This window comes from Pelodiscus sinensis, chromosome 2 (assembly GCF_049634645.1).
Source record: "Pelodiscus sinensis isolate JC-2024 chromosome 2, ASM4963464v1, whole genome shotgun sequence".
In the NCBI taxonomy this organism is placed as follows: Eukaryota; Metazoa; Chordata; order Testudines; family Trionychidae; genus Pelodiscus; species Pelodiscus sinensis.
The window spans coordinates 243,967,392-243,991,116 of NC_134712.1; the positions used below are offsets into that span (position 1 = coordinate 243,967,392).

The 23,725-nt window shown below is 44.0% G+C and overlaps 1 protein-coding gene across 15 annotated transcripts in view; it reads left to right on the forward strand.

Annotated features, from left to right (window-relative positions):
- Window positions 1-23,725, forward strand: part of KMT2C (lysine methyltransferase 2C) — a 354,350-nt gene that overhangs the window by 260,386 nt on the left and 70,239 nt on the right. For 8 of the 15 annotated variants that reach the window (XM_075922783.1, XM_075922788.1, XM_075922785.1 and 5 more), the window contains 10 exons: window positions 467-685; window positions 4,726-4,854; window positions 8,464-8,583; window positions 14,729-14,859; window positions 18,247-18,433; window positions 20,200-20,304; window positions 20,655-20,702; window positions 22,241-22,378; window positions 22,563-22,595; window positions 22,680-22,793. In XM_075922783.1, coding sequence (XP_075778898.1) covers window positions 467-685; window positions 4,726-4,854; window positions 8,464-8,583; window positions 14,729-14,859; window positions 18,247-18,433; window positions 20,200-20,304; window positions 20,655-20,702; window positions 22,241-22,378; window positions 22,563-22,595; window positions 22,680-22,793 — 1,224 coding nt within the window. The remainder of the gene's footprint in view (window positions 1-466; window positions 686-4,725; window positions 4,855-8,463; window positions 8,584-14,728; window positions 14,860-18,246; window positions 18,434-20,199; window positions 20,305-20,654; window positions 20,703-22,240; window positions 22,379-22,562; window positions 22,596-22,679; window positions 22,794-23,725) is intronic. The other 7 variants (XM_075922786.1, XM_075922797.1, XM_075922796.1 and 4 more) reach the window with 4 other exon arrangements.

The window sequence follows — 23,725 nt, forward strand, 5'->3', positions numbered from 1 at the left end:
TCCCAGGATTCTGGGAAAGGGCTGCCTGGGCCACCCCCCTTTTCTGACCCTCCCCTGGGCAGCGGCCTGGCCTAAGCTTAAGGTGGGCAGAGAGTCGGGAGACCAAAAATATGAGACTTGTCTAGTTATATGACTGTGTCAGTTAAGAGTACAGCTCTGAGTACTTTTGAAGATGACAGTTGCTGTAATGTAAACATTCTTTTCAATGAGTTCTTGCAGTGTGTCATGTTGTACTATTGTATTTGACATTGCACAGTAAATTATAAAGCTTTGTCTCTAATTTATAAGATAATGTCAGGTACCTCTGTATTATTTATACCAATAATCCTTCAAGTTCTAGTGCTTGTAATCTATCACACTTTGACATGCATGTGAATGGTTAACTCTTTAAAGAAGTGTTTAAATAATTCATCTGAGATTTATGAGTTAAAGTATAAAAAGTTTTATATTCATGTAATTTGTATAGACCCACCGAAGACATATACCCAAGATGGAGTCTGTTTGACAGAATTGGGGATGTCTCAGTTACAGAGCCTCACTGTTACAGTACCAAGAAGAAAACGGACAAAACCAAAGCTTAAATTGAAGATTATAAATCAGAACAGTGTAGCTGTGCTACAGACACCACCAGATATCCAGTCAGAGCATTCGAGAGATGGAGAGATGGATGACAGTAGAGGTAATGGTCAGTATTGCTTACTACTCATAAAGGTGCTTCTATTTCACTCTAGTACTAAATGGTTAAGATGGACTAGCTCTGCAAAACATAATCTTTGGTGGTCATAGCTGTCCATGTCAAGGAGATGGACCTTTCTGTTATTTTAGTTCGTGTATCATGTATCCAATACAGAAACCATATCTTTAAGGCTAACAGCAGGGGCAGCACACAAGGTCTGGCTGCTCTTCCATGGAGCACCAGCACTACATCTGAAAATTTTGTGCACTGTGCATTCTGAGACTCTCAGACCCAGCACAAATACTGTTAAAAAGTTATAGGACCAGTGCTTAACAAAGAGACATCCAGACTTGCTGGGCTCTTTCAAATATGGCATAAAAAAGCACTGAGAGGTAGATGAATTTCTTGAGAGTTAACTCATTTCTGTTGGGCCAAAAGAAATCTGATGATTGGTCCTGCTTTGGGCAGGGGGTTAGACTCAATGACCTCCTGAGGTCTCTTCCGCCCTATGGTTCTCTCTAGATTCAAAGAAGCTCTGGGAAAAGCATGGAATTGCCATTTCTGACAGAGAAGTTGTCCCCAGTCTGAAGCAATACATTCGTTTACTTCTCTGGCTAAATAACCTGATGCTTGACTCCATATCCCAAACAAGGCAGAAATTGGATTAAAAAATGGATTGCATAGTCAATCTGTATCTGTCTTAAGTGGATTCCAGTGTATATACTGATAAATGTAGTGTGGACTTTCACGTTAATCTGAAACCTGAGGAAAGGCTTACTAAATGCAGGTGTGAAAGTCAGGAAATAAATTACATAAGTGTCTATTACAAGTGGAATGCAGACATCCCAACTCACCACAGTCTGAAGTGCTTTCTGTTTATGCAACATCGTCTTTGCTGTTAATCAGATTAAATGTCATAAGAGGCTTTCTTGTAGCTACAGAGAGTTCTTGAAATAACAGAGTGATTTAACCGTAGTATGGTCTCGTGTTAAGTTGTTGATATAAGTAGCATGACAGTTGTTTGATTGGCGTATCTTTAATTGTAATGGCTAGAAGAAATGTATATTTTTATGGTATGTTTATTTTTAATGGCAGTGGAACAGGGATCTAACTTTTGATTTCAGTTCTCATTCCCTTAGCTATATTTTTTCTTTAAGTGACTATGATAAAATGTTTCAATGGATTTGAAAAATGGCCTGGCTTGAGGCATGTTAAAAGCCTCAGAATGGCTCTTTGGTTAATATTTAATAGATTTGTGCTTTGAAAGAAACTAGGAAACCCTTGGACAAAGAGAGCACTGGGAATGTATTGCACAGAGGATCTTTTGGGTAGCCAAGAAAACTTGGATCCTTTTTGGGGCTAGAAGTTTTGCTGAGAGGGCTTGTTCATTCTGTAAAGGAAATAAATGACTCAGTGTTATTCAGTAGAGACATTCCTGGACAGTCCAAAAGTAGAGCTCATAGACTTCAGAAGGAGTATTATCCAGTTAAAAGGTCTGGTCAGGAGTGCAGCCTTTGGCGGTAAGGCATATGGTTGCTAGAAATCATGAAAGAATCTCAGCCTTCAATACTCAGCAGTGTAAATAGACTGCCCAGAGGTGCATTTATTAAAAAAAAATTTTTTTCAGTGTATGTGTGTTTAAAGATAATGTTGTGCATATGTATTAAAGCAACCTTGCAAAATTATTAAAGGTAACCAGCTCGTGCACATTTACTTTCCCCACCCTTTACAATAATGGTTGATAAATAAAAAACTAAGTACATTTTGCTCACTTCACAGAGATACATTTAGCATTCACCCTTGACCACATTGCATCTTTGTCGACTAAGTCTTTACTAATGCTCCCCACATTCAGGATAAAAGACCTGAAAGTCCATCACCTTGAAAAGAATGTTTCACTAGAGAATGACTTCTCCAGGTTCTGCAACAACTTCCCAGATTCTTAAATGCCCCAGGAAAGAAAAGCAATCGAGACCCTGATTCCCAATGTCTTACAGTTAAAAAAATATTTTTAAATGTCAAGACCTGTATGATGCACAGAATACATGAAGATCTGGGGGGGGGGGCGATATTGGTCATCATTTATTGACACTCTTTTTAGAATAACTAACACTGAATGACTGCAGGTGTACTCCATTGTTCTCAGCAGCATGGGCAACCACATGCACATCAGATTTGACCTCTGCTGTCTAGACTGGCTTTAGTGAGTTCAAAGTTTCTGTTATTATCTTTGAAGTACAGGCAGTCCCCGGGTTACGTACAAGATAGGGACTGTAGGTTTGTTCTTAAGTTGAATTCGTATGTAAGTCGGAACTGGTACATATTTTGGGGAGGGACGGGGAGCTGGAGTTAGGTGGAAAAGACCCTGATTCTCATACAACTTCCTTATTCTAAGAAAAACACATACAGTTTTGATATGAAGGTTTTTTTGGTTGATATTTTAATTAAAAATTGATCATAAACTTCAGTGTTTCATGCTATATCCAAATCTTCCTGTTGGGGTGCCTGAAAGATCCCAGTTATTCATTTAATAGTCAGAATCTTTGTTTTTTATAACTAAAAAAAGTTTATTCAGTGCATATTACTGTTCCAAATAGAATTTGCTACAGATGGTTCAGTGAAATGGGTATTAAGTGTAATCAATAGTCATTGGAGAGCACAGTAAAATATTGATACAATCAAAGCTGTTGGTGTATTCTGCTGAGCAGAAAATGGAAATCCCTTCCTGTGAAGTGTGTGTGTGAATTTATCCACAGGATTAATTTTAAAGAAAAATTCTGTGTTGGGAACAGGAGTTTAGCCACAGGTGGGTCCTCATTGTCCACTCACCCACTTTGCAACCAGACCCATCCCCTCGGGGCTTACCCTGCTCCGCTCCAGCCAGGGTGTGGGGTTGGGGCTTATCCCCTCTTCCTTTCTGTCCTGCTCCTCCCCATTCTTGCCCACCCACACCACTGGGTAATTTTTCAGCTTCACCTCTGCCAGGCTGGAAGGGACTTGTTAATTTCACGTGACGCTAACAAGATACTTGCAGCTCTAGTGCTGAAGAGGGAAAGAGCTGTTGCTCCCAAGGTGGGGACTGTAACACAATGGGTCTCACTGCCTGCTGCTCCTGCTGTTCCCTAGGAAATTAATTTTTCCGCTCTGGGGTGCCCCCTTTTGGCTGGTGTCTTTTTCCCCCCCAGCAGACCCACGTCCTCCGCGGCGAGAAGAGCCGCTCCGTGTCTCCCTGGTCTGCTGGGGGGAAGCGCCCCCCGCGCTGCCGGAGGCGGCGACAGTGGGGGAGGCACCCCGCACTAGCTGCGCCCCCCCGTTTGTAACTAGGGATTCGACGTAAGTCAGATTGATGTAACCCGGGGACTGCCTGTATTCAGTGGCCTGGGACAAAGATATCTAAAAAATTGCCTAAAGCTCCGGCATGAGAATTTTGAATGACAACTTTGCTTTTCTCACTCGGTGAAACTTTCTGACATTACAGTAAAGTTTGTCTCTGCAGGACAGAAGACAGAGCTTTCTCAGGAGCAGGCCCAAAACTGTGGAAAGACCTCTTATAAATCTGAGGACCATCATAAAACCTCACCACCTTCCAAAGCAAGTTCCAGGCTTGCTTTTTTCACCTGCCTTCTCTACAGGAACAGAGTGCAGTCTGTACATTAAACAAACACACACACGAAAACAACCCAAAATTAAACCCTACCTAAATAAAACACTCCACTGCACTTGTAATTTCCCCTTAGAGACGAATATGAGAGAGGAAACAAACTGTATGTGAGTCATGTTAGTCACATCGCTTAATGCAGTACTTCAGAGCCCTCAGGTATTACAGTGATGAGGAAAGTATAAGAAATTCAATAGAATAAAGCTATAAGAATTAAAGATTCATGTAGATGGAACATTTTGCCACTACAGATGTCTGCATTCTCCTGTTATTAGAGGGAAAATCTAACTCCCTTCAATGTTTTTGACTCTATATAGGCTAAATGAAAGCATTTTTCTCCTCCTTTTAAGTTTAATTTTTAGGTTAGTTTATAATTCTGTCTTTTCTCCAGAAGGTGATCTTATGGACTGTGATGGAAAATCAGACTCCAGCCCAGAACGAGAAACTGTGGATGATGACACTAAGGTGACAGAAGGAGCTGATGGAGTCAAAAAGAGAAAGAGAAAGCCATACCGACCTGGTAGGGTACATAATGTAGATGATTTTGTATCAATTTTTTGTCACGTTTAAGTTTTCTACTACAGTTGAACCTCTCTAATCCAGCACCCTTGGAACCTGACCAGTGTTGAACCAGAGAATTTGCTGAACCAGAGGAGGTCAATATTATCTAGCAGCACTGCCAACATTTCCACTGCTTACTGGGCTTTAGAAGACATTTTGGGTTAAATTAGAGCTAAGTAACTGCATAGATCACAGAGCCAGGACTGGTGGCTGTAAACAAACTTTGTGGGACTGTGGGAAACTTAGCCACACTCATAATAAGTGGATGTCCAGCTAACTAAAATCATGCTAGAGCATGGATGTTGCTGGACCAGACTAGAGAGGGTCAATTTATATGTAAATATTTTATTAATTTAAAAATAGGAAGATTAAACAGCATGTTTAGGAAATGCTTCTTTGGGTGATTTTTTTCTCATTGTGCAATCTAATAGTTTCTCCAATTGTGGTTAAAAATAATTTACAATCTGATAATCTTCGTATGTTTTTCCAAGTTGTTGTACAGCAACAGTCCTTTCCTTATGCTCTAAGTATTGATTTACAATCAGATTTGCAACCAATTTTAACGTAATAAAACAAAGCAAAGCACTGTGCACCTCTAATTGGATATATGTGTTGCAGGTAAACATACTCTATTGTATACAATGTTTATCTATGACTCAGTGAAGTATTTATGGGACGCTTTTTGCTTCTTTAAAAATAATACTTTTGTAGATATACACTACCTCTTTTCTGAAGTGTCCGGTAAATAGGGCCCTACCAAATTCTCGGTTATGAAAAATGTATCATGGACCATGAAATCTGTTCTCCTCCATGAAATCTGTTCTTTCGTGTGCTTTTATCCTGTATTGTACTATACTAGAGGGTAAAAGTATACAAAATTACATGGTGACTTTACGTCAGGGTGGGCAAAAGGGCCTCCGCAAACCGGATCCAGTCCACCAAGTGGGTTTATCCAACCCACAGATGCCCTGTTGCTCCCCCTGCTAGGGTTGCCAGATGGTCTCCCAAAAAATACCAAATACATGGGCTAAAAATTTGTCAAGCCAAAAAAAAAAAACCAAACACATATCCTGTGTGGCTGCTACCAGGAGCCACCAAGCTGGGAACAAAGGGGGAGGCAGCAGAGCCTGCTCTGCAAAGCAGCCACCTGCTACCCAAAGCAGACAGAGGCAGACGCTGGGGCAACACAATGGCGGTGGGGGCAGGCGACCATGGGTAGGAAGGTGACTCCCCCATAGCCAGGTCTGTGGGTGTCCCTGTGGGAAGAAGCAGAAATTCCACCCCAGTCAGTTTTGGCTTAGAACCCCTGGAAGGCTCCTAAACGCAACAACAAAGCACCTGTGAGTTTCTCTCCTGGACTACGGCTCTAGAACGCGCTTGAACAGTGCTCAGGAGCAGGGACAGGGCTTCTCCTCCTCCCCAAGGCATCACTCCTCAGATGCAATCAGCTGAGGGCTCCCAGAGCCGACCACGCCCCGCCTCCCGCCACTCCTCCCGCCCGGATTCTGCATGCAACCAGAGGCTCCCAGCGCCAATTGCAGCCCTGCCTCCCAGCCTGGGACTCCCTCTAGTTGCATGCAGAAGCCTGGCAGGGTCGGGGCAAGTGGCTGGGACTCCCAGCCACTCCCCCCGCCCGACTTCTGCACACAACCACAGGCTCCCAGCTGGGAGGCGGGGCCATGATTGGCGCTGGGATCATGTGGTTGCGTCCCAGCTACACCCCCCGCCCCTGCCAGGCTTCCGTCTGGTGCCCAGCCAGAAAAAAAGAAAATACCGGACATTGTACATGTCCAGTATTTTCTGGAATTTTTTACTGGACCGAGGGTGCACAAACTGGAGTATCCGGTAGAACCCTGGCAACCCTCTCACCCGCCCCCAGGCCAATCAGGGCCTAGGGACGGGGAAGCGTGTGAAGTCTCCTCCCCCCACCAGCACCGTGTGCCCCTTGGAGGATGGGGGCAGGGTGGGAGGAGACTTCGCACGTTCCCCCCTACCCCAGGCCCTGATAGACCTGGGGGTGAGGGGAAAGCACAAAGTCTCCTTCCACCGCTGGGGCGTAGGCACCTAGAGGGAACCACCAGCTGTTCAGAACAGCTGGCCGTTCTCTCTGAGAGGGGTAGGGGCAAAGACTTTGTGCTCCCCCACCCCCAGGCCAATCAGGATCTGTGGACAGGGAAGCACAGAATTTCTGAAGTGGCCCCTGCCTAAAATTATTGCCCATCCCTGCTTTACATCTTGCATCCTTGCAATAACAGACTTTTGGCCATACTGAGGATTCCATGCTCATAGTCCTAGACTATTGTGATATCAGAGTAACTCAGCCAATCGCCATCCTTATACTCTTCAGCTAATTTGCATACGGCAGTTTTATGGTTGTATAAGGGACACTGTATAGATGATGGATTACTCTGTCCAACTGACACAGTTCTTCAAAACCACTTACCCAAGAGCCCCAAATACACATTGCCAGTGGCAACTGGTGACAGGAGGATGGGGGGCACTGACCACTTCTACCCCTGCTTCGTCCCTTGCTCTGCATCTGTCCTTGCATCACCCCTACCCCATCCTTGCTCCATTCCTGAGGGACTGCACTGGTGGTGTGGTCTGCACTGCACACACACCCCCGCCATCACCGGTGGGGAGGGCACGAGCTGGGCATTTCCAGCTTGTGTGGTGCTCCTGTATGTGGAGAGGGGCAGGACTGCAGATCCGTGCCGAGCAAACTGGAGCTGTCTGACCTGTGCCTTGCTCACTGCTGGTGGGTGCGAGATGTGGTGGGGGAGGTACAGCATAGACTCCTGCTGCCAGCGCAGCCCTGCTGGTCCACCCTGTGTGTATGCGCCATGCCCTCACCCCTGTACTCGGGCACAACCAGGGAGCAGTGCCAGGGGGTAGGTGCCACTTGATCTTGAACCTTCCCTGCTGCTGCTGTTGGTGAGGGGGGAGGGGGGCAGTGCCAGCACAGCCCCCCAGCCACTAGCCCCACTGCCAGCTGCTGATCGGCCCCTCCCATGTACCCTCACACATCGCCTATGCACATTACTCCTCATCGCAGCACACATCCCTCATTTTGCCACCCACCCAAACACAAATCTTTCAACACAACATAACTCTCCTTGCATAACACACACATTCACCAAACCTCACTTATACTTACCCAAAAACCATAGCCACACATAGTCACTAGTGCTGATAGAAATGTGCTTATATTGGTGCAACTTACATATAGCCAAATGGGAAAGAGAATAATCTATGTCTGTACAGGGCACTTTTTATATCATCTTAATAGTGTCCACACTACTAATGATATGTTCTGGTATATCAGTAAAAAATCTCACTCATAGCCAGCATAATTCTACCACTACAAAAAGTATGTATAAACCAGGCCATAAGGAAAATAGTGTTTTTGAAGAAGTTCTTGTATGTAGGCAACCAAAAAATGTTTAATTCCTAATGGTTTTTCTTTCTTTAAAACAAAACAAAAAAAGTTTGTTTCCAAGATTTGATGTTTGTTTGTGTCTAGGAATGTCATTTGCATCTGCTTGTTGTATTTTTATTTCTTTGATAGGCATTGGAGGATTCATGGTCCGCCAGAGGAGCCGTACAGGGCAGGGTAAAACTAAGAGATCTCTCTCCAGGAAAGATTCTTCCGGCTCTGTTTCTGAGCAGTTGCCTAGCAGAGAAGATGGTAGGTACTGACATTTGTTTGTTTGTAAATTATTGCCAATGTTTAATTTAGAAAAATGATGGAACTAGTTTTTATCTGCTCCTGTCAGATTTATTACAATGGAAATTGGTTACAATATTAATGTTGGCTGTCACCTCATTTTATGAATTTGACTGCTCTACTCATTTACAGCAGTGTCCAAAATTCACAGAGACAGATCTAGAGATTTCCTGAAATGCTAACAAAATGTTTCAGGTTACTGAGACACAGCTAAGAGACCCTGTGTGCTCTAGTAGAGTAGATATTGTACTGGTACTCAGGAGATGCAGGTTCCATTCCCAGCTCAGCCAGTCACGTACTGTTATGGCTTGGGCCCTCTACTTACAAGTGGTTCCATTTGTTTGTATAACATGTAAGAGTATGTCCATACTTAAAATTCTGTGTGCTTCCATGTGGATGCTACCTACACTGACAGGAGGGCTTCTCCCATTGGCATAAGTAATCTACCTCTTCTAGAGGCAGTAGCTCGGTGCACTGAAGAATTCTTCCACCAACCTAGAACTTGTCTGTCCCAGAGGTTAGCTCAGTATAGCTGCCTTGCTATGGAGTGTGAATTTTTCACAGCTCTGAGCAGTGTATCCATACCCTAAGTTTCTCCGCTTTGTAAATGTTTAGTTTGGAATGGATGTCTGCTCAGGCTGGTGTGGGCAACTTTCTTTGCCTGTTCGTTCCTTACATACTGTAGTGTAGCAATGGGCGGCCCCTTTTTTATGGCCTTGAGACATTGCTTTAGCACCTGACAAGGTGCTAACTGCATTCAGGTGACAATTTAAAAGGTCATTTTTCACACCTTATCAACAGTGCTTGATAAAGGGCACTCAACAGCCTGGCTAATCAAAAAGCTGATTATGCCTTGAGAAGAAATAAGGCTCTAAAACAATAAGGCTAGGTCTCCACTACGACTTTTTGTGGCAGAAAATATGCTAATGAGGGACTCGTTTTCTGCTGATCTGTATTTTCTGCTAGGGGTTTTGCACAAATACAAGCAGTGTGGATGTTCCCTTTTTGCACAAAAACCCCTTTTTGCACAAGATCGGTATACCTCCTTTTTTGAGGCATAAGGATCTTGTGCAAAAAGGGAACGTCCACACTGCTTGTTTTTGAACAAAAACACCTACTGAAAAAACAGATCAGCAGAAAATATGCAAACGAGATTGTGACTTATTGTAATGAGTCTCTTATTAGCATATCTTCTGCCACAAAAATTCATAGTGTAGACATAGCCTCAGTGTGTGTGGAAAGCAGTTAATCTCTTATTAGCTTTATTCATTGAACTGTTATATCAATGACAGATACGTTTATTAGAAAATGTGATATTGGCATTTGTTTGCATATCATAAACACTTGCATATTCCTCCTGTGATTGGGTTATGTTTTTTTTCTGAGGGTGGATTTTTGTGTGTGAAAGTTATACATAGAGCATAAGTAATAGCTCACTAATGTGCCGAAGGGCTGTTCTCAACCAGGGATATGTGTACCTCTAGGCAGATATCCCCAACCAGGCTTGAGAGTCCATCTCTGCTCAGTCTCTCTCTGCTTTGTAGCAGCCAGCATTTTAACAAAGGGGAGCTGAAGTCTCACTCTGCCATAGCCCCAGGCTGATTTGCTGGATGCCTCTCAGCTGGTGGGGGAGTTGAAAGGTACTTGAAGGGGCAGGGAGGTGATGAGAGAGGCCTGGTCTGGGTTCACTGCTTTGAATTTGCTGCTAGGTTCCCTCCTCCTCTCATCCTGAAGAGGAGTCAACAGAAAACTGTGCATCAGCTGTGTCTGCAGCAGAAGAAGTTCCAGCTTGAAAGGGTGCTTCCTTTCCACAGCCAATCAGAAGGGACTAGATAGGGGAAGGGAATCCCCGCAGTCCCTATTCCCCAGTCCTTGTAGGCTCACAGCTGCAGCAGTTGGCAGAGGTGGGAATCCCCAGCTGCTCAACAATTGCTGCAGGTTGGGGGAAAGGAGGGAAGGGACTTAAGGTTGCCAATCAAAAGAAGCCCCAGTTTGAGAGCAGCCTTGATTAAACAAGTACCAGACAGGTTAATCCACACACATACAAGGTGAGTACCAACCCCATCCCAAACAGAGAGCAGCCTGCGCCTGACATAGGCTGCAAAGGGTTAACAGCAGCCATGCGATGAAATACTCCTGTCTCCTGACTGGGGCTTTGAAATACCATGAATGGAGCAGAGCCTGTCTCCAGCACAGAGCCCAGTGCTCCTGGCCAGACAGGGGGATGAAATGATTATCTGCTCCCTGCAAATTCAAAATGGTATTTCATGTCCGGTCATTCATTGTCATCACTGGGATAGCCAATGAATTGTTTTGTTAATTGGGGATGATGAGTGAGTCCTTTCAGGATACTGAATAAGGAGAAGGGAGAGGGGGAAGGGACTAGCAGGGAAGAGGCAATGCTAATCTCACACAGGAGGCATTTGCCTTCCTGAAGAAAATCCAGTCTCTTCCTGGGGTGTTCAGCAAGCCAAGTGTGGGAGTGGGATGGTGGTTACGTGGACAGCTATGTGCATGTGTTTGTACTGTGGTGAGCTGTCCTTGGGACCAGGGTTTTTATCAGCATATCTCAGCAAAATAAGTGATAATGGCAAATCGCACATTTGCTTTCTTTCCACTCCTAGCCCCACTCTGATCCCTCTGTTCCACACGATCCCTGCTTTCCTTCCACTCCCAGCAGTCACTGCACTTGCTCTGTGTCATTTCCTTCCACTTCCCTAGGAGCCAGGCTTCCCATCTCTCACCCTCGACAATTTACCTTCCCTTCGCTGACCCTACTCTCCATCCAGCTTCCCCCTATCTTCCTGTTGAAAGCTCCAGCAGAGCTGGTTTCCTTATGGGATTAATTTGGGCTTCTTTACAATGTAGTGCATGCTGGGGTTTCATTTTCCTGCAGCTGTGGCAGGGTAGGGAGCAGGCACAATGAACTCTCAACCTTCCCCAACATAACAAACCAGGAACCACCTCCCTTCTCCTTTCATGGAGTCCCAGGAGAGAACAGCACTGGACTCCAGTGATCATGAAGCCATGTCAGAGCTGTTCACATTTCTTTGGTTTTGAAAAGGGTCCTTGCAATGACCATGCAGAGTGAGTGAGGGCCTGGACAGCCAGGTCTCAGCTGAGCTCTTTTGGGCACTAGAACCATACACTGATCGCATAGACACCTTTGTCATTTGCTAGAAGTGCCTTCTCCTCGTGCCCTATTGCCTTCGGGTTACTGCTGCCCCTTCCCCATGCTCTTGGCTCATCTGTCTCCTGCTGCCTCTTACCCACTTATCCCTCAGCTTTTGCTTTCCTCTCCTCCCCCCAGTCTCTTGGGACCCCTGTAATTTTCATCCTTCCTGCTTCTACTTCCTCCACCCCTGCCGTTTCACCCTTTTGGCTGCTGCTTCCTCCCACTCTTTGCTGCCCCTGCCATTGATTTGCCTCCTGCTGCTACTACCAGCCCTAGATTCTGCCTCCTTCCCTCTTGACTACCCTGTGATCTTGTTCAGGAAAGCCGCTGGTGCTCTGGGGGCTAAATTGGGATCTGATGGGAAAGTTGATCTATCTACTGTGGCAAGTGGGGGATCTAGCCTTCAAGAAGGTATTTCTCTGCTTGCACGAATTGCTCCTCGGTGTTCATCAGGAAGTTCTGGGTGGGAGGAGTTTAGGACAAATTGTCTAACCAGCTGCCAAAGGGAGTTGGGGCTGGTGCCTGTGAGCATTGAGGGAGAAGGCTCTGCCTTGGCTAGGTGTGCAGGTGGAGTCAAGCAATAGCCCAGACTACGCTGATAAAGGAATTTTCTCCTTGGCCTGGGAGCTTGCACAGTACCCTCTACTTCCATCTCACCCCCCAGCACACTGCCCTAGTCTGGAGCCCTCTCCTACAGTCCAACACTCTGCACCAGCCCGGAGTCCCCTCCTGAACCCAAATTCTCTCCCAGAGCTTGCACCTCTCACTCCTTCCTGCTCCCAAATCCCTCGGTTCCAGCCCAGAGCCCTCACCCCCATCTCAGCCCTCTGAAAGTAAGAGAAAGTGAGATAGATCAAGTGATGGAGAGAGGGGGGAATGGAGTGAGTAGGGCCTAAGGGGAGGGGCCTTGGGAAAGGGGAGGAGTAGATCCTGGGTTGCCCTGACATTGAAGAACATTGCTCTTAGGGATATGAAGAGGTCTGCCAAGGGTACATCAGCTCATCTAGATATTTGATTAGTTTTACAACGGGCTACATAAAAAGCACTAGTGAAGTCAGTACATACTAAAATTTCATGCAGCTCTATATACTATACGCTGCAATTTAAATACAATATTTACATTCCAAATGTTTATATATAATTATATGGTAAAAATGAGGGAGGTTTTGGCAGTCTTTAAGAATGTAAAGACGGCCATACCAAGCCAAACCAACGGTCCATCGACAGTGGCCATTACCAGATGCCCCAGACGTAGGGGACACAACAGGTAATCCTCAAGTGATCCCTCCCCTATCACCCACCTCAAGAGAAACAGAGGCGAGGGACACCATTCCTACGCATCCTGGCTAATAGCCATTGATGGACCTGTCCCCCATGAATCTATCTAGCTCTTTTTTGAACCCTGTTAAAGTCCTAGCCTTCACCACATCCTCTGGCAAGGAGTTCCACAGGCTGACTGTGCGCTGAGTGAAGAAAAACTTCCTTTTGTTTGTTTTAAACCAGCTGCCTATTAATTTAATTTGGGATTAATCCCTGAGCCTCAGCACCTCTCCCTTCTCCACTCTTACCCCCATCTCCGATGGTGCTGAAGCTGTGGTGTTGCTTTTTTCTCCCCTGCTTCTCATTTGGGGTATATGTCTCTAAGGGTTTTTTCCTCCTCTCTCGAGGGCCTGGTGAGTGAGTGTGTTTGTTTTGTTTGTTTTTCTTCTCACTGTTTTTTTTTTCCTGTGGATCAGTGGTCCCCACCCCGCCTTAGTGGAGTAGAATGGAATACAACTACTCCTTATGTAAGCGGCTGGTATAAAAAGGGTATGCCTGCAAAGGAAAGAAAAGCCCTCATCTGGCCCATGCCAGCCAACTCAGGTTTGTAGGGCTCAGGCTGTGGGGCTATTCCAATGACAGGCTTTAGGACCATCCCATCCTACTGGGTCCTACCAGAAGTCTACACAACAATGAAACAGCCTAGAGCGCCAACCCAGGTGAGCCTGAGTTGTCTGGTGTGGGCCAGATATGGTTTTTTCTTTGCTACGTATGCCTACCTGAAGAGGATGTAGGAAGTCCCTTCTTTTTCTAAGATATATAAATTGTAATATATTTGTGGTCAGAAAAGTGATCTGCTCCCTGCATGCATTCCAGGTCAGTGCCATTTGCTTTCTTACTGTGTTACTTTTACCAAATCAGCACAACTGTGAAAAGGGAACTGGATGCTTTCCTGGCTTATGCATCTTTTGATAAGTTTACACTTATGGCATGTAGCGTGTAGACTGTTTGCCCAGCCAGCCTGGATATAAATAGCAGTGTAGACCATGAAGCACTTCTTAGGCAAGTAGACCTACAAGCCTGAATCCTAGAGCATAGACAGCCATGCAGGCTACACATGCTAAAGCAAAGGCTCTCCAATCTGTACCTCTATTTTTAGCAGTAGTATCCTACTGCCTCCTACCTGCCTTTCGCTGCCACAGTTAGACTCTGGCAAGTAGGAAAGGCTCCGTTGTGGAGGGAGGGAGGAGGGGGAGAACAGTGAGGAAAGGATCCCTGGAACCAGAGCCCGCTACCTCCTCCCTGCCAGAACCTTTCACAGCCACACATAGCTACTTACCACAGTGAGTGTGGATTCAGCATGTAGCTGCATGCACCCTACCTTGAACCACAAGTATAGGCAACATCATTTAACAGAATTGTCACGTCTCAGCTTTATTTAGTGACAGCACTTAATTTTGAATCAGCTAATTCAGTATAGAAATTGAAAGACAAGAAAGATACAACCCCACAGTACTATTTTTACAGATCTTTTCAGAGTTGAACTGTACTGCAGAGAGTCAGGCTGCATAGTACATGTTGTCCCTCTTTAAATAATAAACATTAGATGTGAATAGTGGGCCAGAGATATAAAGAGAATTTTAATGTACTTGTGCATGAATGTTGTTTTAGGTTGGACTGAACAGCTGCCAGATACACCAGTTGATGAGTCTACCCCTGTTTCTGAAAATACTGAGAAAATAAAAAAGCGTTACAGGAAAAAGAAAAATAAACTTGAAGAAACCTTCCCTGCATATTTGCAGGTATAGTCAGTTGTCATGTGTTATTTAATACTAATGTTCACCTGTGTTGAATAAACTGCTAATAAATGTAAAATATAAATGTTTACTTTTTTATATCTATCTCATCACTCAGTCAAGTGGCTTTTGCACAAAGGAATATATAAAAGCTGTGTTTTGTAGATGCTGTAGCAAGCTTACTGCACACAAGGGAGACTCCCTGCATTCCTTGATTTTCCCCCTCCTGCACACTCCCTGTGTGCCACCCTCCAACCTCCCTCTGTTTGAGGGACTCTGTGCAACTCTCTCCCACCCTTCTGGTTGGCATGCAAGGGTGTATGTATGTGGACGAGGGGACCCTCGTGGCAGAGTGCCTATGCATATGCCTGTGTGTCCCTGTTACCCACTGCCCACTCTGCCACGAGGGTCCCCTCGCCCACATACATACACCCCTGCATGACAGCTGCTCTCTTTGTGTCCCCCCTTCTTACCTATCCCTCATGGTAAAGGTTCTATCCATTCCCCTCTGCCTCCCATGCCATGGGCTATATTCAAGCCCCCTTTATCCCATATCCTTCCTTCCCCTCTCTTTCATCCCCCTCCTCGCCATTATTCTTCTTTCTGTCTGGGTGATAAGAAAGAAGTAATATCTGTTACTGGACCAGCTTCTTTTGGAGGGAGAGAGACAAGCTTTTGAGCTTACATAGAGTTCTCTTTCGAACCTGGGAAATGTGCTTGGAGTGTCACAGGTAAACACAAGGTGGAACGGTTTAGCATAAGAAGTTCACCTTGAACAGTCCCTTCAAATATGGGTTAAGTGGCTGATTAACACCTCTCCAGTCATAGAGGGGAAAGGGATGGTGGGAGAGGGTTAAGTGTGCAGGGCCAGATCAACTCTCCTGTGCACCCAGGGCTGTTAAATTTTGTGAAACCCCTGGCAGTTTTGGCAAACAAGAGCGGGCTCAGGGCTGGAGCAGAGGATTAGCGTGCGTGAGGGGGTGCACCTCCAGTTGGAGGGATGGGCTCTGGAGTAAGGCCAAGGATAGAAATTGGGGGTAGAGTGTGGCAGGAGGTTTGGGGTACAGGCTCTGGCAGGAAGTTTGCATGCAGGAGGGGTTTCCAGGCTTGTGGGTAGGAGGTAAGGTATAGGAGGAGGGGCCGGTGGGGGGCAGGCTCCGACTGGGAAGTGCTTACCTCAGGTGTCTCCCAGGCAGCAGCACAGCGGTGATAAAGCTGGTGCCTGCCTGCCCTGGCTCTGTGCTGCTCTGCTCCCTAAACCATGACCAGCATATCCAGCATATCCCTATGACCAGCATATCCAGCCCCTAGGCAGAGAGTCCAGGCTGCTTGGCACCATGCATGCTGCCTGTGCCTGCAGGTGCCATCCCCACAGCTCCCATTGTCATGGTTCCCAGCCAATGGGAGCTGTGGAGCTGGGGGTAGAAGGAGGGCATAGAGTTTTCCTGAAAAGCCCTTTGCCTAGGAGTTCATAGGAGGGCACCGAGGCTTGCGGATTGGTGTCTGGCTCACAGCATGGAGTTCTCCAGCAGCAGTTTGCATCTGGCTTACTGGGCCCCCTTCGTTCGAGACCTTGGGCTGCAGCACCTAACGCCCCTGCATTAATCCAGCCCTGTTAGTGGGTTATGGTATATTGTAATAAACCATAAATCAAGTGTTCATATTCATTGTGTTGAAGGTCTAGCAAAGTTATGAATTTTTGCTTCCAGACTTCACCTCTGTTGAAGGTGGTATGCCCATTTCCTTTTGAGGATAACTGAGAGGTCAAATTGTAGAGTGATCTCTTTCTGTTTGCCCATAGTGAATAGAGTGTTTTTGTCTTTTTGTCATTTTTTCTCTGAGAGTACATCTACACAGTGGACAGTGCATAACTCTGCTGTGTAGACATACCCTGAGAGATTTTTCAAGAGCACAGCCTGGGAGGTAAGTCATTCAGAGTGTGAACATTTTCAACTCTATTGGAATGGTAGACAGAGATGAAATAGAGAGATAATTGTGCTGGAAGGTATTAATGGGTGCCACCAAACAGTTATAGAGCTGCTTGGAAGCTCTAACAGTCCCAAACTGTTTTCTCCCTTTATTTGTCCTGATTTTCTCCAAAATCAAAAAGATTCTGTCCATTGAGTCCTAGAATGTGCCCTGAAACAATATTGGACAGTGTTTAATGTACAAGTTGTTGAATGGTATGCAGACAGAATAATGCTACTAAATTGAATATAAGGCTTCCACAAATTTGGGCTGCTCTCTCTCTCCATCTTCCCTTCCCTTGCTATTGAACAGTAACACAAAACTTATATTGTGTATTTTTTTCTTCCAGTACACTGAAACACTACGCCTTCAATTTGTATACTTGCATATACTGAATACTGTCAAAAGGCTTAGCCAGATCTTGCCATTTCTCCTTGATATTATTACATTTTCTTTACAGAAAGATCACAGAATACTATTTTATGAGAAAAAAGTACTCTCTATCCATTGGAGGATAGGGAGAAAATCCATGAATTAAGACTTTCTCTTCCTAGTAGGCATGAATTTTCATTTTCACTAGTATAATCTGATTCTTGTGAAACAGAATAGTTCTGTAGCTCTTGTGTGTAGGTTCTGACTTCTTTAAAGCAGAGGAACTGAAATTTTATGATTTTATTTAGATTGCTAACAATTAGTATTGAAAATGTTATGGGTTTCTATGGCCAAATGAGGAGGTGGAAATAAATAAATTAAAAATACTACAACTGACAAATTGGTTTTAAGATTGTCTGTCTAATCTGTTGACAAGTTGGTGGCTGCCTGATGTACTTTTATGATTCAGCTGTTGGTGAATGACAGCTATTATACAATGTACTTAAGTCTGCTAATAAAAGTGAACAACTTTATGCTCCATGAAGAAAGAGGCTTTGTGTTGTTTCAGCTCCACAGTGTGGTGATTTCTGCTAATTGTTAGCCATTCAGGAAACATGGATAGTCCTATGGTTAGAATACTAGCCCCTGGGTCTCAGGAGGCCCATAGTCAGTCCCCTTCTCTATCGCAGACTTGAGTGGTTTTGGTCAAGTCAGTCATAGTGATGTTCGTGTGAGGATACATACGTGAAGGACTGTGTTGTGTTCTGATATCACAGTAGCTATGTTGGTACCTAACCTGATGGAAGTTGTTGCGTTTGTTTGTTTGTCCATAACTTAACGTGTGAATTTTAACTGATGTGTAACCACTGCCACCTTCTTCCAGTGACACACATGCCTCCCCTCATCCTTCCAGGGTGGACGCCAGGGTGGTATAATAGTGTCCTGATGCAAGCTATTTAATTATATTGGTATAAGAGGTTAAACTTTCTCATGTACACAAATTTGAGTTTTCCTAAATAGACTGACTTTAATATACATTTGTCTTCATTATAGGAAGCTTTCTTTGGAAAAGATCTCCTAGATACCAGTAGACAAAGTAAGCTGAGTTTAGATAATTTATCCGAAGAATCACTTCTGCTACCATGTAAAACTAATCAAACTGCCAATTTTCTGGATCCATCTTCCGACCCATTACTTAGCTCAGCCTCAACTCCAGCTCAAGCGAAACTGGGAGCTCAAGGTATACAAAGCTAAAGTTAGTGATAATTCAGTCATGTTTGGTTTTGTTGTTGTAGGAGCTTTCCCATGCTTTTGTGTTTTCATGTTTAGCGTATACCCTTGCTTTCATTCTTTAATATTACAAGACTACAGCTAGTCCCTGACTTACGAACGAGTTATGTATCAAACACTTGGTCTTAACTCGATCTGTTCATAAGTCAGACCCCATTCATTTAAATGGGACCACGCTGTTCATAAGCGCAGATCACCGTTTGTAAGTCGGGGACCGGCTGTACGGAAGGTTGGTTGTAAGTGCGAATGGTCGTATGTCAATGCATTCGTAAGTCGGGGACCACCTGTAGTTAATGTTTTATTGGATGATAATTCACAATTGGGTATGGATTCTGGAGTCACTAGTACACAGGCACAGGTCTTTCACTGACCTGAATTATATATGTTCTAAGTCGTCTCCTTGAATTTAATTTGCATGCTTTCAAAACACTTAGAAACAGGGTGAGCCCTGTTTTAGGTAGACAAATCCTTCATGATGGAAGACTAAGGTAGACTAATTGGAAAGGCAGCATTAAAAATGTTCTTTGTACTGATGAATATTTATTTTAAAGTTATTAAAATAAATATTGATTACTTTAGGTTCCCAGACTTCTCAGATTTTTGGAGACTCTTTTTGCTTTATATTGTACCCCATAAGCCTAAATGCTCTTTCAGGGTACACTTTGTAGCCAAAGGGCAGCTTTCAACTCTCACTTTCTACTGCAAAAGCTTAACTGAAAATGTTATTTCCTGATGAATAGTGAGTCTTGAATATGGTCAGAAGGCCCCAAAGTGCTATTGAAATGCTAGCTTTGCTAACGAGCAATTTCTCTTTTTCCCAGTTGTCCTGCTATTTTAAGAATTCTTTTTCTGAGTATCTCATAAGTAAGGCTATATTTTAGTCACAGTTATATTCAGGAAAAGTCATGGGCAGGTCACAGCAGTGCACAAACATTCACAGGACTGTGACCTGTTTGTGACTTGTAATACTGACTGAATTTTGGAGCACCATAGATGCTGTTAGGAGAGAGGGAGTGATCATCAGTGTTCCTTGTAAGCTGTGTGCTTGTGCAGCTACTCCACGATCTTAGGCTTTAAAAAGAAACACCCCACCATGCCTGAATCTGGCCACCAAGGCTCAGGACTCCTACTCCACCCCCAGCAATGGTGCTCCAAACTGTTCCACCCCTGCTGCCCCTCTGTGGGCGGGGAGTGGCTTTCTGCCATGTCAATGAGGGTTTCTTTGTTTTGTTTCGTTTTGTTTCTTTTGTTGTAGGTGGTTTTTTTGTTTGTTTGTTTGTTTTTTGGTTATCATTTTTGTGTGGCCCCCAACTGATTTTTCTGGGAGTCAGAAGCCCCTGGCCCAAAAAAGGTTCCCTACCCCAATTAATAAGAAAATCACTCTTATCAAACAGAAATTTTTCTTCGGGCTTTGTTTTATTTTCTCTTTGTATTTATGGGCTTTGTGGTTAACTAAGACATTCCTTCATATTATTATGAGTTAGTGTTGGTTTACTTGTTTAAATTTATAGTATTAGTATTTTCACTCTTTAAAAGAAATTCTCCTTTATATGTTTTCCCCAAAATCATCTAGCCAGTGTCCCTTACAACATGCTTATTCGTTACATTTACTCAATTTAGAACATTGCTAAATACATGTAAATCACTGGGCAAATTATTGGAGAAATATGTGAGGGTCCTGCTTGTACTGATCTTGAGTTATTGTATTTTACATAGGTAGTTCTGATGACCCTTTAGCTGACCTTTCAGAGGTCTTGAACACAGATGATGATATTCTTGGAATACTTTCTGATGATTTAGTAAAATCTGGAGATCATTCGGGTATGTGCTTTTAAGAGATCCTTGGTATCTATTTTCTTTGTTCTTGTGATTATAGACTCATTTCATGTTTTATGTTCACAGATTATGTGATGTGTGGCTTTGATGTTTATGTAGCTGTTATATCTTAAGTATACTCCAATTTCAGAAGGACTTTTATCTCTTCTTTTACAAAAAAAAAACCCCAAAACCTTTTCAGTTCTTTATTTTACTTAGACCTTTGCTTTGCTGCTTATAAGGGAATGAAATATTTGCTGTTGTCTGTCATACCTGTATAGCATGCAGCAGCGTATGCTCTTAGTTCATTTTTCTCTTGTTATAATCATCCATTTTATCTGGTTTGGGTCTTGTAGGTCTTGATTTATGCACTTTCCAGGTTGAGAACTCACCCTCCCCATTTGGTAAGAAACTAAACAGTGGATGACCCGTGGTTAGAAGTAGTCATCTTTCCTAGTGGTTTCAGCTGAAAGAACTGTTAGTGCATGCATAGTTGTTAGTGCTTCGTTCTTCTGTGTAACTAATCCATGTTTTTATTTTTCTCTATCTTTGTGTTGTTTGAGTCAAGCACAACTTACAAAACCTGCACTGTGCACTTGACAGAATTCTAGATAGTTTTCTTTGGAAATGTTTTAATAAATTTTCTGTTTTTGTGTATTTTAGAAAACAAAACTATGCATTTATTACTTTATTTTCTATTTGACAATATTGCATATAGTAGTATTACTGATATATTTGTTGTTAACTTAAAAATCATCTTAATTATGACAGTTTTCAAGCACGAATAAAACTATCAACATCAGTGTCTTTTTATCACTGGCAACGATTAATCACTTTTGCATTAATTAAACTTTTATATGAAAACAGATGCATGATAACTAGAAGGACCATGGTACATTATTTTAAAAGTGGTTCTTAGATGGAATTTGGTGCTGCAATCACTTTCAAGTACTAAAGTTGGTTGGAAAATAAGGGTCTGTTGCTTCTAAGATATTTTCTTAGCTTTTGAAAAGATACTATGAATATTACAGAATAAGTAACAATTGCATTTTCTCAGCACTCTCAAATTGTATTATCTAATTTGATGCAGAATATTTAGCCCTCTTCTGAAAGTAGAAGCTGCTGCTATTTTACTATAGGCTGAATTGCCTTGGTCTGGCACTCTTGGGACGTGAACGGTCCTGAACCAGGGAGTTTGCCAGATCTGGGGAGATCAGTATTTGCCCCTCCACTCCAGGCTGTCTCCTCTCCCCCCGGTGCACCACTGCTCTTGGTGCCAGGACTCCTTTTTCAGCTGCAGACTACTCCAGTTCACCGAGGTTCCACAGAGGTTCCGTTCTTCTCTAGTCCAGCAATGCTCTTGGCCCCTGACTGCCAGTGTTTCCCTGTGAGTGTTCCAGTCCCATAGCATCCACAGGGTCACCAACAATGCCAGACCAGAAGTGTTGCTGGACTAGGGAAGTCCAGATTAGGGAGATTCAACCTGTCATAGGCCAGATATTTACTGGTATGAACTGTATTTTAGTAGATATTTATTCTAACACAGCAGGAGTCATGGAAGTTTGGGGAGATATTTAACTTTCAGTCAGGTCTAAATGTACCTGCTGCCAGAAATTTCCTGTTTTTAAAATTAACAAAATAAAAAGCTCTAAGAACATTAAATTTAAAAGTCCCATTACAACAAAATTTATTTTGAAGTCTTCTAATTCTAGCATTTGATTAAATTAGATGCCTTCCTCAAATTATGCAGCAAGATCAATGAGATTTTTTTTCTTTTTTCCTCCTCCCCCCCCCCCCCCCCGCCGTTGAAAATCATCTTTTAGGTTTCAGCAGATGGCTTTAGTTTACAACTAAATTGTAACCAAAAATCATCTTGGAAATCTTTGTCCTGTGTCAGTAGATTTCATTGTTTACAGCTGACTTAATATTCTTATCTCTTCAGCTGGACTAGATATCGGTCCCATCTCTGATGATCCTTCTTCTCTGCCTCAGCCAAGTGTCACTCAGAGTTCACGACCCTTGAGTGAAGAACAATTAGATGGAATTCTCAGTCCAGAACTAGACAAAATGGTCACAGACGGTAAATGTCTTACACCTTCACTTCAAGCAAATGCTTGAGCAAATGCTTTGTTCTTTCTGTTATTATTGTCTGTGTAATTTTAAAATTATCCTTTGCTCTTACAATTACAGAATTAATTTTATTTTGTTTTATCTAGAAGCTTGAAATGAATGATTACTAATTTTGTTGTTTTTACCTTGCCCAGGTGCAATTCTTGGTAAGCTGTATAAAATTCCAGGTATGCATTTTTGAGTGTTGCTGTCTCTCATTCAATTTAGTTTATATAACAGTACATGCCAAGTTATGAATATTATTTTTACAGAGCTGGGAGGAAAGGATGTGGAAGACTTGTTCACAGCTGTACTGAGTCCTGCAAACACTCAGCCAACTCCTTTGCCGCAGCCTCCACCTCAGTTAATTCCTTTACACAATCAAGGTATGGTCTCCCGTTTCTTTTAAAAATGGGTTGTACAAAACCAGTTGTGTATCTTTCATAGTATAAATCAGGAGAGTACAAATACTGCCCGCAGTCCTGATTTGGCCCACCAAGGCTGTCAGTCCAGCCTGCAGTCTTCGCCACCAGGACCCTCAGGCACAGAGCAGTCCCATACACTGCCCAAAGCAGCTGGCTGCTCTATGGGACTTTCTGCACTACATGCTAGGAGAGGGGAACAAGCCAATGGGAGCTGAGAGATTGTGCTGGTGCGGGGACAGTGGGAAAGCCTCTCCTGCCCAGCCTGCTGCCTCTGGCACGTAGTGCAAAGAGCCATGTGGAGCAGCCAACCACTTTGAGCTTGGGGCTGCAGCAGACAGGGAGTCTGCCTGAGGGTCCTGCTGGGCAGCTGGCTGGGAGCTGCCTAGGTAAGCGCTTCCCAGCCAGAGCCTACCTCTGGCACCCCAACCCCTCCCTCCTCCCAACTCTCTGCCCCAGGTCACCACCCAAACCCTCTACATCCTCTTTCCCCCAAGTCACAAATCCCTCCCAGAGCCTGCACCCCCTCGTACGTACTCCCCCAAGCCAGAATCCTCTCCAACACCCATACCCCCTCCCCGACCCTCTACCCCAGTCTCTGACCCATGTAACAACCTCCTTCACCCAAACTCCCTCTTAGATCCCACATCCTCTTTTGCACTCCAGTTCTGTACCCCACACTCCCTTAAGCCAGAATCCTCTCCTACACCTACACCCCCTTCCTCAACCCTCTACTCCAATCTCTGTCCCACATAACCTCTTTCTTCACCCAAACTCCCTCCTTGCACCCCAATCCTCTACCTCAAGATCCCTTTTGCACCTGCCCTACATCCCAGATTCCGTACCCCCTCCATAGAAAAGTGCAGCCCTGTACCACTTTCCAAAATCTTGGAGTA